We start from the raw sequence: 15,960 nt of genomic DNA, 5'->3' as shown, positions 1-15,960 counted from the left end.
CATGCGCATGAAGGGCGGCCCGTTTGGATAGTGGAAAGAGATGATTTTAAGGTTCAGTTTTGATAGATAAAACCTTTCAAATTTTTATACAAAATATAATAAATAATTTAATTTTTTTAAATTTTAAAATAAAAATAATAATAATAAATATATTTTAATAATATTTTATTCAACTACTATTTAAAATATTTCATCTCATCTCATCTCATCTAAACTGTCTATCAAAATCTAATCTAATTATTCAAAATATTTCATTTCATCTCATCTGAACTGTCTATCAAAATCTAACATAAATAAAAGTTAAAATTTGAATAAAATATTATTAAAATATTATTTTTTAATATTATTATTATTTTAAAATTTAAAAATATAAATTACTTACTATATTTTGTGTGAAAACTTGAAAAAGTTGTAATGATGAGATGAAATCGTTTTTGTATCTAACGGAGCCAAAGTCTTTCAAAACTATTCTAAATTATTATTAATTTCATAATAATTTGCAAACTTGTATAATATATATATATATATATATATATATATATATATAATATGTCTAACACATAATTATGTAATGGAAAGTACCACGGACACAAATGAATTATATAAAAATAAATTCACAAATTGACCTTACTCCATATAATCAGTTAGATTTACTTTCTAATAAAAGTAACTTTATAATTTAATATACCACATCAAATCATATCATTTTATAAATTTAATTTTGTATAACATCTTTATGACTAAAGTATTTCTCTTATATAATACTTAAAATGATTTTAATAAACAAAAGGCATAGTTTGGTAATAATTTTCAAACTCATTATACGTATGAATCGTGAATAATTGAGTATTGCTCAGTTGTGAACTGGACCAATGATTTTGGTAATGTAACTTCAATTATGGTGTGAAAAAATGGTTTGACTTCGAATAATATTTAACTAATTGAATCAGTTAGAAATTGAATTTGACTCTTTGCAATTCGATCAATTTGGTCACAAAATTTATGAATAGAGATCGATTGTAGCCGACTGCAATAAAATACTCAAAACTATATATATTTAGTTTCTGAATTGTGTTTTGGATGTGAAAGTTTTCTCTTATACAAAATATGATGAATATAATTCATATATACTAATTTTCCCATGTCGATCTGTATGTAATAAAAATAGTAGAAAAATTCGATAATAAAATATGAAGTTTTTTTTTTTATTTGCTAGAAGATAAAACTTAAGAGAGAAATTAAATGAGTATTTTTTTAATCAAATTAGTGATTATGCATGAAAATTAGTGAGTACTTCCTGATAACATTCAAAATTCAAATAACAAGAAGTCTGATATGGAATCATGCATAGAAGATATGAAGTCCGATTATTCTGCAAAGAGATTATATGCCAACTTATTAGAATCTCATCAAAAGACATAATGCTAATTTTTCTCCTTTTATTTTGCTATATGTTACCTTGTATAGCGCATACTGTTGCCTTATATAACTCAACATATTATACACAAGTTTGATATATATACAATATGACTCCCACATTTTCTGTGTGATGAGATTTCTTTTTCATCGATATTTTATTTTCTTCTTGGTATCAAAGCGTCCAAAACTGTGAAGAGGGCTCTTCTTTTACTTTACCTGCAAAAATGTCTTCTGCTTCGTTAAATGTTGGCAACTTTGTCATATTGAGACTCAAGTATGAGAATTATCATTTCTGGCATGAGCAGGTTCTTGGTTTAGTCGAGAGTCAAGAGCTTGTTGCCTATCTTATAGGTGATGCTACTACCCCTACTGTTGTACTTCCAATTTCAAAAGGTTCAACTGCTCAACCTGTACCTAATCCAGAGTTCAAAGATATGGAAAATAGTACAATTCAAAATTCAACGATAGGCTCGGCAATCATTTGATTTTTCATTAAAATGTAAAGGGTTTTCTCCTGCTAATCAACCTACTGTGAAGCCAAATATTCAGGGTTCTGCAGTTGTGCCTACTAACAATCCTCATGAATCCAACCGTGATCTTTTGTGTCAAATTTGTGACAAACGTGGGCATATTGCAATTCGTTGTTGGCAAAAGTTTAATCACTCCATTCAGTTTGACAACCTACCAAAAGCATTTACAGCTCTCAACCTTGATTTAGAGGCCAATAATGATGAATGGACTTCGGATACAGGAGCTTCTGCCCACATGACCTCTCATGAAGGTATTTTGCACAACTTACGTCCTTATGTTGGATCTGATCATGTTCTAATAGGTAATGGTATTTTTTACACATTACACATATTGGTGATGCAACCATTGGTTTGAATTCTTCAAAAATGGTTTTACCTGATGTCCTTTTAGTTCTGGATTTAGAGAGAAATCTTTTATCCATTGGTCAATTAACTATTGATTATCTAGTAAATTGTGAATTTTCTTACGAGGATTTTGTGATAAAGGACTAGGTGACACAAAGGGTTCTAATGAAGAGCACCAAGCAGGGTAATATCTATACCATTCGTGCTTCACCAGCTGCCTTTTTCTCAACTAGATTTTGAGCAGTGACAAAGGAATTGTGGCATCAAAGGCTCAGGCATCCTAAGCAGCTGTTGTAGCCAATCTCTGAAGTATTGGCCTAATTAAAGTTTTATCTAATAAGTTAGCCACTACTTTTTGTGAAAGTTGTCAGTAAGGGAAGATGTCTAAACTTCCTTTCTCAGCTTCATCTTCCACTATTTTTGAACCCTTTGAATCTTTGATAAGCTTCACATTGATTTATGGAGACTTGCTCCTTTTGTTCAATAAATCATTTTTCGTTATTATGTTGCTATTATAGATGACTTTACAAAATTTATTTGGCTTATTCCCTTAAAGTAAAAGTCAGAATTTTTTGCTCAATATTTGCTGTTTGAGAAATACTATCACAGAAGTTTGGCAAAACTATTAAAGTGGTGCAAACAGATGGAGGGGGAGAATTTATAAATCATGCTTTTCTCACTCATTTGTAAAATTCTGGTATAATACATCAAGTGTCATGTCCTTATACACCTTAGCAGAATGGGGCTATTGAGAGGAGGCACCAAAACATTAGAGGATTGGGGCTTAACATGATGATCCATACTAATATTTCTAAGTGTTTTTAGGTTGAAGCATTCACTACAGCTGTGTTTTTAATTAACAGACTTTCTACTATTACACTTAAATGCGAATCACCATACCATATGCTTTACCACAAAAAACTAGATTATAGATCATTACGTGTACTGGGTTCAAGATGTTATTGATATGTGTGGGATAAAAAAAAAAAAGTAAGTTTGATACTATATCACTCCCTTGTGTATTTTTGAGATGTAGTGATCGCCATAAGGGATATCGGTGTTACTATCCACCTACACGATGAACCTTCATTTCACGCCATGTAGTATTTGATGAGGGAGTCATTCCATTTGAATCATCGGTCCAGACTCACCAACCATAGCCAGACCTTATGGTGACCACATTAGAGGAGTGGGGTTCACGGAATTCTTCTATAAATCCACAACATTCCACACTAGTCAGTCAACAACAAGAGACTCCAACTCCAAATGCTCCATCAAGCAAATCAATTATTTTATCTAGTTTGTTATTTGGTACAGAAAATTCAGACCTGGCTCCCATACTAGATTTGTTGACCAAAACTCCAGTTCTTCCTTATGAATTTGAGGATTTTTCCAACTCCACCGAAGATCAAGCCAATCTAAAAGCTTCTGATTTGCCCACGCAAACTCAAGATGACCTTCAACTTGAACCTCCATTACATAACTCTCACGAAGATCCTGTTGCCTTTCACGCCATGCATATCCATGCAAAATTAGGAATACATAAGCCTAATCCTAAATATGCTCTACTACATGATTATGTTGCTATCCCAAAGGAACCTCAGACAATCAAATCAGCTCTTAAACATCCAGGATGGAAGAAAGCTATGGATGAGGAACTAGAGGCCTTGTAGCAAAATAATACTTGGTCCCTTGTTCCCAGAGAATCCACGATGAATGTGGTTGGCTCACAATGGGTGCTCACGCCTAAAATTAATCTTGATGGTTCCTTGCAGTGTCTAAAAGCAAGGTTGGTGGCTAAAGGCTATCACCAAGTCGATGGGATGGACTTCACAGAGACATACTCTCAAGTTGTTAAGCCGGCAACAATCCGAATTATCCTCTCACTTGTAATAGTCCGAAATTTGAGTATTAGGCAGCTTGATGTAAAAAATGCATTCCTTCATGGTTTCTTGTTAGAAAAGATTTTCATGAAATAGCCTCCTGGATTTGTGAACATTAATACCCCGTATCATGTGTGCTTACTTCATAAGGCCATTTACGAATTAAAGCAAGCGCCACAAGCATGGTTTGATAGGTTTAGTTCATTCCTACTTGAGAGTGAGTTCTTTTGTAGTACAACAGATCCAAGTCTCTTCATTAATTATTCTGCTTATGGTACATTGGTTCTGCTTCTCTATGTAGATGATATCATTCTTACAGGTTCATCGGATGATTTAATTAATCAGTTCATTGTTGTGTTATATACTGAATTTACGATGAAGGATCTTGGTAGACTCCATTATTTTTTGGGCATTGAAGTCTCTCATGTTTTAGATGGTATTGTTCTACACTAGTCCAAGTATGTCATTGATCTGTTGGAGCATACATTGATGGATGAATGCAAACCAATCCCTACTCCAATGACTCAGAAATTCAAGATAGCCCAGGACTCTACTGCATATCATGATCCTCATTATTAGCGTTCTTTAGTTGGTGCATTACAATATTTAATACTAATGCGACCTAAGATTTCCTTTAGTGTTAATTATGTCTCACAGTTTATGCATGCACCCAGACAAGATCATTTCACCATGGTACGAAGGATTTTATGCTATGTCAAAGGGACTGTCAATCATGACTTACATATCCAAAATTCCAGCACAATGGATTTGTATGCCTTTTCATATGCTGATTAGGTTGGATGTCCACAAACAAGGTGTTCCACAACTAGTTTTTGCACCTATCTTGATAGTAACATTATTTCTCAGAGTACAAAAAATCAACTCACTGTCTCACGATCAAGCTCTGAAGCTGAATGCATGGCCATGGCACAAACTACAGCGGAGCTCACATGGATAACCTTTGTTCTTTGTGATCTTCATGTTCCCTTACTGACATCGCCACTTCTATTTTGTGATAATCTAAGTTATTTGTTCATGACTGTAAATCCTGTGTCTCATGCTTGTAGCAAACACATTGAACTAGACTATCAAGACTTCAGTGAACAAGTTTCTCTTGGGTTGTTGGTTACTCATCATGTGTCAACCTTTTCTTAGATTGCTGATGGATTCACCAAGCCCCAAACTAGAATTGATTTAGAACAGCTCAAACACAAACTCTACCTTGTTTCCATGCACATTTTGAGGGGGATGATAACATTCAAAATTCAGATGACAAGAAGTCTGATATGGAATCATGCATAGAAGATATGGAGTCCGATTATTCTTCTAAGAGATTATATGCCAACTTATCAGAATCTCATCAAAAGTCATAGTGTTGATTTTTCTCCTTTTATTTTGCTATATGTTACCTTGTATAGTGCACACTGTTGCCTTGTATAACTCAACATACTGTACACAAGTTTGATATATATACAATATGATTCCCATGTTTTTTGTGTGGTGAGATTTCTTTTCTATCAATGATCAGTTCGTAGATTGATAGTAGAGAAACAACTAGCTAGATCATGAAGATATCATTATTGATATCAATAGTGTTTAACCTACATATATATATGTATGTATATATGCATCTCAATCGTCAAAAAGCATTTAAATCGCTCTCTTGTAGCTTGCTAGGAGTAGTACTGATAGACATGAAGTAACTCCATGCAGATGATGGTTAAAAAATGAAATCCGACCCTCATGATTAGGTTTAGAGTAGCTAGCTGGGCAACGTACGTACGTGGAGACTGTAGGCATGCATGCATGCATTCCTTAATGAAAAAAGCTACTTGCACCCAGGGTTGGGAAACTCGACGTATACGGTCATCCACGTGTACAAAATGAAATGGGGCATTTTGTTTATACTCAAAATCACGACGATTTGATTCAAATACAAAGACGAAACAAAGGACTAAAGGAGCATAGCTTCAGCAGCAAGCTTTCATTTCCCCCAGAGAACACGAAGATCAGGTTCTTCGTGCAGACCCATTTTTTTCGTCTCACTTCTTCTCTGCATCTACTGCACATCTTTTTCTCATCTTCATCTTCTCACTTTTTTCGCAGCACTCTCAGTTGTATACCCACAGAATTGAGACGATTTCGGGATCAAACTTCCCCATAGACGACCACAAAGACAGGTTCGACTCATCTACTTGTTAGCATCTCCTAACTCATCTTTTTTTTTTTTTTTTTGGATTTTCCAACCAAGCCGATTTTAGTTTGCTTTGCAAGTGAGACCAATTTTGCAAGCGACGCTACAACTTTTTTCTTTGGTTTGCTTTGCAAGTGAGACCGATTTTGGATTTTGGCGTTGGGAATATGTAGCAACTGAGACGATTTTGGTGCTAGGATTAGGTATGATTTACTTCTGCCTCTATTCTTGTTTTTTTTAAATACAAATAATACCGGACATGTCAGCCAATTCTATAAATGGTACGTACGCAATGCCGGGTACATGTAGCAATATTGTTCCTTAATTCCTTCCTTCCTTTGCTGTTTAATTTCATGTCATCATCGTGTAGGGTATAGACTGGTACTGGTCGATCAGTTTCTTTCCCAGCTTGGACGATCGAGGTAGCTAGCTATAAATAATACGTACGTACGTATAACCTTGCGGCCTGATCTGCGTATGCTATTTTGTAAAATCCAGCATTAATTAATGATAGCTAGTTACGTACTCGAAAAGATAACAAATTATTAATTAAGAGCTTTATTTTGAAGCTGGAAATTAACTTCGAAAACGTCCCAAAGCACCGTACCTCATGCGGACGTTTAATTAATTGGTCAATTAATTTTGTAGAATAAAAATTAATTGTGAAATTTGATGATCTGGACATGATAACTTGTGCATTTTTTTAAGTACTGCTTAATTCGATCCACTCTAATTAATTAATGGGTTAAACTTTTTTTTTTTAATTCCCCTTAATTAAGAATATTCCTTATTTCCTTCCATATATATATATAGTTATATATAATTAAGGCCGATCATCTCTAGCTAGCTAGGTCGCATATTATATATGAAATATTCTTGCAACAATTGATCAGAATTAAGCTTGTATATATATATATATATATATATATATATATATATATATATATTTGAACATGAATTGGTATGCTACCTACAATTAATTAATATTACAATTAGTACTATATGCTAAAAAAAATTAAAGGTCAATGGATCGAAGCTAATATTTGTTTATAAGTACAAATAAATTTCTAACATGAGATCGAAGGTTTTATTGTGCAGTTTCATTGTGTCTATTTTTTTAAAAAATATTTAAATAAAAAAATATATGAAAATTTCTGAATCGGTGGAAACAAAAGTAACGACGGACGGATCGATCGAATTAACTCGAGCTAGGCATTATATAGTCTTAATAATTAGGTTTGCTCGTGGTTTTGCTTTCTTCGGATCTTCATTAATATTAATTTAATTTCTTTCTAAATGATATTGGACGTACACAATTAAATTATATATACATGATGTCCGAATACATCCAAGTGATCAGCTACGTCAGAACTTAGCTCACTTATCAATTAGAGTGAAAGAACTAATTATTTAAGTGGCGCCCGTGGCTTATCCTCAATCGCACTTATAATTTATATATATATATATATACATATTATATGTATAGATTGTATATCATAAGTTGCACGCGCGCGTCTGCTGTATATATTATATTCTAAGATATCGGCTTTGCAAATGAAGATTTCTTTTGTCTGCGGCCTTTGTGCAGATTGGTTCGTGATTTTAATTAGCTTTATTTGAAACAAATAAGATCGTGAGAATAAGCGGGACATAGTTAGCAGCTAGCCTGTGATTAGGAACATAAAAACATTGACAGAGTTCGTTTGAATAGTAAGATAAAATGATTATATATGAGTTAAAAAAATATTATTAAAATATTATTTTTTTAATGTTATTATTATTTTGAGATTTGAATTGTTTATTATATTTTATATATGAATTTAAAAAAATTATAATAATGAAATGAGATAAATTGAGTTGAAAGTATTTCTGCATACAAACAAGGTCAAACTAGCTACAAGCATATAATATATATTATATATATATGACCATATTTAATATATATCATGTATGCACATATACTTGATCCATTTTCTCCGGTGAAGTACTTGTTAATTTATTTTTTATAAATTAAATTGTAATTCATTAAGGTCAACTCTTTTGTTTTTAGAGATGAGTTGAAATTAAAGTTAAAAAGTTAAATAAAATATTGTTAGAATATATTTTTTAATATTATTTTTTTTTTAAATTTGAAATAGTTAAATTATTTATTTTATTTTTAATAAAAATTTAAAAAAATTATAACGATAAAACGACAAGTTTTTAAAATTTTCAAAATTTTAGGCTTGAACAAGTTTTGCAATTTTCGGATTTGTAGCAATTCTTCAGGGAATGAGAACATGATCAAGTAAAAAAGGTGCAGTATTATTTCCCTAGTTAATAGCATTCAAGCTGCTACCTGCAGGCCGCTTCATGATGGTCAGATCCTTCATTTTTTGTTTTATTACCTTCGTCTTTCTTCCTTCTCGTTTAATCCCCCAAAGTCTCCAGTACTCTACCTACGGCCTAGAGATATGAGCAATGAAAGAATCCAACTCCATGCGTGAAACTCCACCTTTATCCATGGACCTCCTGACAGCACCGCCCAAATCCGCCGCCCTCTTCCTTATCGCATGCCCTTCCTTCGTTGCCATCAACAGTTTCACAGCTTTTTCTACAGTGGTTGACGTCACTAGCTGTTCCCGGCGCGACCAGTCCATCACGACAATTCCAACTTCGAGCAATTCTGTAATCAGGACCGTGTTCCTCGGCTGGTCCGAGGCTATTGGCCAAGCTGCAATTGGCACCCCCATGGTGATGCTCTCGATGCAAGAATTCCATCCGCAGTGACTCAAAAACCCACCCGTTGATGGGTGGCTTAGAATTTCCAATTGTGGAGCCCACTCTCTCACCACCATTCCCCTCTCTTTAACTCTCTCTTCAAACCCTTTGGGGAGCTCAGCTTTTCTCACATCTCCATTAAAAACATCTCCTTTATCGGCATCCCTCAAGACCCAGATGAACTTCTGCTCACTTTCCTCCAACCCAATTGCTAGCTCCTTTATTTGCTCATCTTCCATTGCAGTTGTTGTCCCAAACGACACATATATTACCGAGTTTGGTGCCTGTTTGTCCAGCCACTCCAAGCACTTATCCCGTCCAATATTCGAACTACTCTTCTTCTTCTCGGGTATCCTAACCGGATTGAATGGCCCGATAGCCCAATGCTTCTTGCCTTCGTCAATCTTTTCCATTAGATCCACATAGGCACCCTCTACGACCCTGCATGTGTTGTAGAGGGAGCCAGAACTCCACTTCTGGAATTCAAATTGGGAAACAACGAAGTCAAAGAACTCGGTCGTGAAGCAACTTTCAAGAGATGGAATGTCTATAGGGATCTTGGCGTTTACTTCAGAATCTCGAATATTTGCCATAGAATCCCAGAAGTACAAGAAACAAGTAAAAGCCGATACACTGTGGAACGTGTAGGACTCGGCGTTTGGGATGTTAATCACGTCCTGCACCACATATGCCATCAGGGAGTCATTGATGACAATGACCCTTCTTGCTTTGGATGAAAGTTCACGTAAAAGTGCGGCCAAGGGCTCACGAAGGTGCAAGGAAGCATCGAATAATGGTTGGAGATGTGCAGGGAACTTGATTGCTGCACTGGGGTTAGGAGGAGGGGAGAGAAAAGGTGGGATTGTGAGGTCATGAAAATGAATATTGCTGTTTGAAACTGAAGAATTTGGGTCCCAACCATGGACACGAAGCATGGCTTGGCGGTTGTGGATAGCAGTGCCGGCATAGTGGACGGGGATATTGTACCGCAAGAGAAGACGGGAAAGGTGGAGGAGCTGGTTGAGATGGCCTTGTGCCGGAAAGGGCACCAGAACCACCGCCACCTCGGCTTTGTCCAGGTCATTTAGGCCACCATCATGATCATGGAGCTGGGAGTTGGCCATAGGAGGCGATGGAAAGTTTGTAAAAGGATTATTATATGTTATTGGGGTCTACCCTTTGGTGAGTTTTGGAGTATGACTTTGATCTGCTGGTTGTGTGCGCTTTTATAAGCTGCAAAAGTACGTTCTGATCTTTCGGGACAACCGAACATAAAATTAAATAATTAATTTACAATTTGTCGTGGATCAGCTTCAAAGTTCATCTGGCCAGTACTTACAACATTGATATTGTAATTACATTGTTGCGCTGAAAAGGCATGCAGCACGATCGACTTGCACTAAGGATGTACAGATCACAAAGAGTACGACAAACATAATTAACAAGGGGAAGGCCAAAATTGAGCGCAGTCATGTGCATCAAGTCAGATTGCAGGCAAGGGAATCTCTCGTTTCAAAAATATATATACTCTCTGAAACGTTCTGAAATAATGCCATCTATGATCAATTTATTTCGAACATTGTACAGCTTTTTACGAATGCATACATATATATTATTATATATATATATATGTACATAATTTTTTTTTTTTTTTGCAGGAAATGAAATTATTAAATCCAAGTCATGCATGTATATATTTACGCTGTTGATAAAAAAAGAAAAACACTACTCTAGCTAGCTAGGCTTGCTTGTGCATTATTTTTTCTTTTCGGACTGTGAAGTGCTCATGTACCTCTCCTTCTCAAAATTCTTCAAATTATTAATCATATTGTTTCCCTTTCGTAAATGTTTTTACTTGCTCTAGCTTTAATTAATCGCGGATCTCAATATATTATCAGCAAATTAATTAGCGACTAACTGAACCTCGGCCTTCACAAAAAAGAAAATGCAAAGCATGCAGTCATATTTAGAACGATTGTTAATTAATTTCTTTGAAAAAATGTCATGAAATTATGATTTATCATATATGTTAGACTGGATTTAAACAAATATTGATAGAGAAGGAAATTTTGTAAACTCACTCAATTACCAAGTCTAGTGTCGTCTAATATTGCAATATATATATATATATATAGAACTACATGTGTATGGTAAAGGAATATACAGCTTTGGGAAACTAGGCTATACATGGAAAGCATACAATCCTAGAATGGTCTATTGCATGAATCAGGTGACCTTGTCTTGTGCACATTCGGTGATAGCATTAATTTCCTTATTATCCCCCTCAAGCTGAGCGGGAGTGAGCGGACGCACAGCTTGGTATGTAGATCTTGAAACCTAGCAGTAGGCAGTGCCTTGGTGAGTGCATCTGCGAGTTGTGATTCACATGGTAGAAAATGAACAGATAACGAATGCCTTTGAACTTGCTCCCAGACAAAGTGGTAATCAATCTCAACATGCTTAGTTCAAGCATAAAGGACAAGATTTGCAGACAAGTACGTGGCCCCTAGATTGTCACACCATAGGCGCGGGCATTGAGCGTAGGAAATACCAAGTTCGTGCAAAAGAGTTTTAATCCATAACAATTCAGAGGTAGCATTTGCAAAGGCCTTATACTCCACCTCAGTACTTGAACGAGCCACAGTGAGTTTTTTTTTTTTTTGAACTTCAGGAAACCAAAGACTAACCAAAAAATACACAATAACCCCCTGTTGATTTCCGGTCATCAGGGCTCCCCGCCCAATCAACATCGAAAAATACTGATAAAACAAAGGTCTTACTTGAGCGTAGGAGTCCAAAATCAGCGGTATCACGCAGGTAGCGCAAAATGCGTTTGACTGCAGCCTAATGCTTATCCGTCGGCTTGTGCATAAATTGGCACACTTTGTTCACAAAAAAAAAAAAAAAAGCAATATCAAGTCGAGTAAGAGAGAGGTATTGTAGAGCACCCACCACACTTCAATACAAACTTGGGTCTGAGAAATTTGCACCATCAAAAAGCGATAACTAAGTGCTCGATGACGTAGGAGAATGCATAGCTTTTGCATTGGCCATATTAGTACGATCAAGAAGATCCATAATGTACCACTTTTGGCTAAGGAGTAGGCCTTCTGGAGTGGAAATAGCTTCAACACCAAGGAAGAAATAAAGAGGACCAAGATCCTTGATTGCAAACTCTAAACTAAGAGGCTTGATGAATGATGTCACGACATAAGGTGACAAGCCAGGAATGAAGATGTCGTCAACATACACAAGGACAAAGAGTTAAGTGCTATGAGAGTTGAAAATAAACAATGAGTGTCGGACTTGGAATTGTAAAATCCATAGTCAAGAAGCTTGGCACTTAAACAGGCATATCAAGCACGAGGGGCCTGTTTTAACCCATAAAGAGCCTTGTTGAGACAACAAACATGATGGGGAAGAGCCTTGTCAACATAACCAGTTAATTGGTTGAACCATGAAGACCTCAGGGAGGAAGACATTAGAGATATCAATTTGCCTTATAGGCCATTGCTGTGAAATGGCGAAAGTGTGTACCAAGCGGATAGTAGTAGGCTTAATCACTGGACTAAAAGTATCACCATAGTCAATGCCAGGTTATTGGTGGTACCCTTTAGCAACAAGGCGAGCCTTGTGGCAAACCAACTTGCCCTTGGAATCCCTCTTGACACAGTACACCCATTTGTTTCCAATTAAGTTCATTCCTTCTTGAAAAGGAACTAGTTGCCATGTGTTATTTTTCATCAAGGCCAAGTACTCATCATCCATGGCTTGTCTCCATGGTGCAAAAATGACAGCACATGAGTAGCAACCCGGATCATCAGGAATGTGAAGGAGTGACCGAGATATGAGGAGTGGATAGAGGTGATTGTGCTGAAAAGGAAGGAAGACCGAATGAGTTGATGTGCAGGAATCACGGGATGAGGAATTCACAATTGAGTGTGATAATGAGGGAGTAAGTTTCGGGCTAGGTGGCACAACTGGAAATGCCGAGACATTCGACTGTGAATAGGTAATTTGTGGCATGGATTCTTGCCTTGAGTTTGGAAGGATTGCATTGGATTTTAATTAAGCTTGACCCGAGGAAGGAGGAAGATTAGCATTGTGACCAGCTACACAGTTGAGAAAGGGAATTCAGTCTCATCGAATGGTATATGCCGAGAAAATAAAAATATGTCCTGAGTGTATATCCAAATATTGATAGTCACGATGATGACTACTAAAACCAAGGAAGACACATTTTTTAGACTGAAAATCAACTTTGTGATGATTGTATGGTCTAAGATATGGCCAGCAAGCACAACCAAAAATGCGGAGAATGGAATAATCTGGTTTTTGATTGAACAATTTTTCAAATGGAGAAATAGCGTCTAGGAGAGATGTAGGCAATTGGTTTATAACAAAAGTGGCCATTGAAAATGCTTCATCCCAATAAGAGTGAGGAACCAAAGATTTAGACAAGAGAGATAGACCACTCTCAACAATATGCCTATGTTAGTCCCATTTTGTTAAGAGTTATGATGACATGTGAGACGATGTGTGATGCCTTATTGGCCAAAGAAGGGATGAAGAGAACGAAATTCTCCCCTTTAGTCAGTTTGAACACACTTTATTTTATGATCCAATAATTGTTCAATTTGTTTTGAATGAAATGAAAATAGAATAAATTGACGATTTAGTAGGCATCGGAAATATCCACGTGAATTTGCTAAAATGGTCAACAAAAGAAACATAATATTTATTGTATTTTTTCGACATCAAAGAAGAAATGTCCCATACATCCGAAAAGATTAAATCTAAGGGACCATTGGAAACATGATTGGACCAGAAAATAAAAAAGAAAAAAAAAAAAGACGATGTATCTTACCCTATTGACAGGAGTTGCAAAACACTAGTGTTTTATGTGAAGAAACTGGAAGAGACGCCTTGGAAGCCAGATGCTTGATAGTTTTGAATGAAGCATGACCAAAACGAGAATGCCAAACATCTAACAGGACACATTGACAGGAAAAAGCTTGAAAAGATTTGGTAGGTCCCAAAGGATAAAGACCACCCTCAATTTTGTCGCTAAACATGAGCTTCTACGTGCATTTGTCCTTCACAGGGAAATACTCGGCATGAAACTCAATAAAACATTGTTATCAGCAGTGAATTGACTTACTGAAACCAAATTTTTTTTAATGTGAGGAACATGTAAAACTGAATTTAATTTAAAAGTAGTATTAGGGAGAGAATGTTTAGAAGAACCAATATGGCGAATTGGCAAACCTGTTCCATCCCCAACTTGGATGGTTCGGTCACTTGGAAAGATTCTGCACAAAGATTCAGGTTTTGGAACTCATTGGTGAGATGATTTGTCGAACCTGTGTCAGTGTACCAAGTGAGATCATTTGATGGCTGAGGTTGAGTATGAGCCATATAGGCCTGCATGGTTGGTTGGATACCCTAGTAAGAAAGGTCGAGCCTATAGTAACACTGCACTACATTGTGGCCATTCTTGCCACATACTTGACAAACCATTTGTGATCCTCCAGAATAATGTCTTTGGGAGCCCCTTCCACGACCACGATGGCCCCAACCTCGATTATCTGGAAATGAGCATTGGGCATGTCTACCTCCACGGCCACGAGTTTGAGTATGGCAAGTTGCCATATTTGTTGATCCAATAGAGATACAAAGAGCGGTATTTTGCTGCTCAAGTCACAATTCAAAACTCATTAAATGAGCAAATGCATCTTCAAGAGAGACTTGATCAACCCGAGTTGAGAGGGAGGTGGCAATAGAGTTTTGAGTCCCGAAGGGGCTCTCCCACTGCAACCAATGAATCGGCATTCGATTTCACTTTTTGATAATACTCAGAAATGGACATATTACCCTTCTTGAGGGTTGATAGTTCAATGCGAATCCTACCACGCGTGCTTGGGCATGGTTAGAGAACATTCACTCAAGAGCATTCCACACATCCTTGGAAGTTTCAAGTCCCACCATGTGGGTGATAACTGATTCAGAGAGAGATGACATTAGAGCACCGAGTATGACTTGATCTTGATTGTACCAATGAGAGTACTCAGGATTTGGAGCAGTTTGAATTTTTCCATCCTCATTGGACGTGATATGAAGAATTGGAGGTGGAAATGTGATTGTGCCATCCACATATCCGATCAATTGTTGGCCTCTAAGGTACGGTAGGATTTGGGCTCGCCAAAGAAGATAATTATCCTTTGTCAATTTTATAGTGACAAGATTTTATAGGCTAAGTGTGGTTGAGAAAGAAGCTGTTTGTGAAGCAATGGAGGACTTTGAGATTGAAGAAGAAATGACAGGGCTAGGGGAGGCCATTGAAAAAAAAGAAAGATTGTTTGTCTTTTAGTTGGCTCTTGATACCATAAACAAATATTGATAGAGAATGAGATTTTGTAAACTCACTCAACCAAGTCTAGTGTCGTCTATTGCAATATATATATTGAATTATATGTGTATGGTAAAGGAATATATAGCTTTAGGAAACTAGGCTATACATCGAAAGCATACAATCCTAGAATGGTCTATTGCATAAATCACGTGGCCTTGTCTTGTGCATATTCGGTGATAGCATTGATTTTCTTACTAGGATTTAGAATCTCTTTAAGTTTCAAGGCCTATACATCATATTATATATATATATATATATATATATATAAAATATGTGCGCGCTATCTATTAATGCTAGAAACAATCATGATTGTGTACTCTTTTTAAAGAAAATGGAGCACTCTAATATTAAAAAATTAATTTTTTAATATAAATAACATATTTGCTCACTTTTAAAATATATATATATATAATACTT

The 15,960-nt window shown here is 36.0% G+C and overlaps 1 protein-coding gene across 1 annotated transcript; it reads right to left on the bottom strand.

The window, feature by feature from the left end:
- Positions 1-8,730: 8,730 nt before the first annotated feature.
- LOC121268407 (zeatin O-glucosyltransferase-like) lies at positions 8,731-10,366 on the bottom strand. The gene has a single exon (XM_041172672.1). It carries the CDS (start codon positions 10,253-10,255, stop codon positions 8,810-8,812), a length of 1,446 nt encoding a protein of 481 aa, XP_041028606.1. The 5' UTR covers positions 10,256-10,366; the 3' UTR covers positions 8,731-8,809.
- Between the last annotated feature and the right edge of the window lie 5,594 nt (positions 10,367-15,960).

The sequence above is a fragment of the Juglans microcarpa x Juglans regia genome, chromosome 5S (assembly GCF_004785595.1).
Source record: "Juglans microcarpa x Juglans regia isolate MS1-56 chromosome 5S, Jm3101_v1.0, whole genome shotgun sequence".
Lineage (NCBI taxonomy): Eukaryota > Viridiplantae > Streptophyta > Magnoliopsida > Fagales > Juglandaceae > Juglans > Juglans microcarpa x Juglans regia.
The sequence above is the reverse complement of the archived record's forward strand: the minus strand, read 5'-3'. Positions and strand labels throughout refer to the sequence as shown.

Bases quoted from the DNA above. Each gene is read 5' to 3' on its own strand.
- LOC121268407 (XM_041172672.1), bottom strand. From the start codon at position 10,255: ATGGCCAACTCCCAGCTCCATGATCATGATGGTGGCCTAAATGACCTG.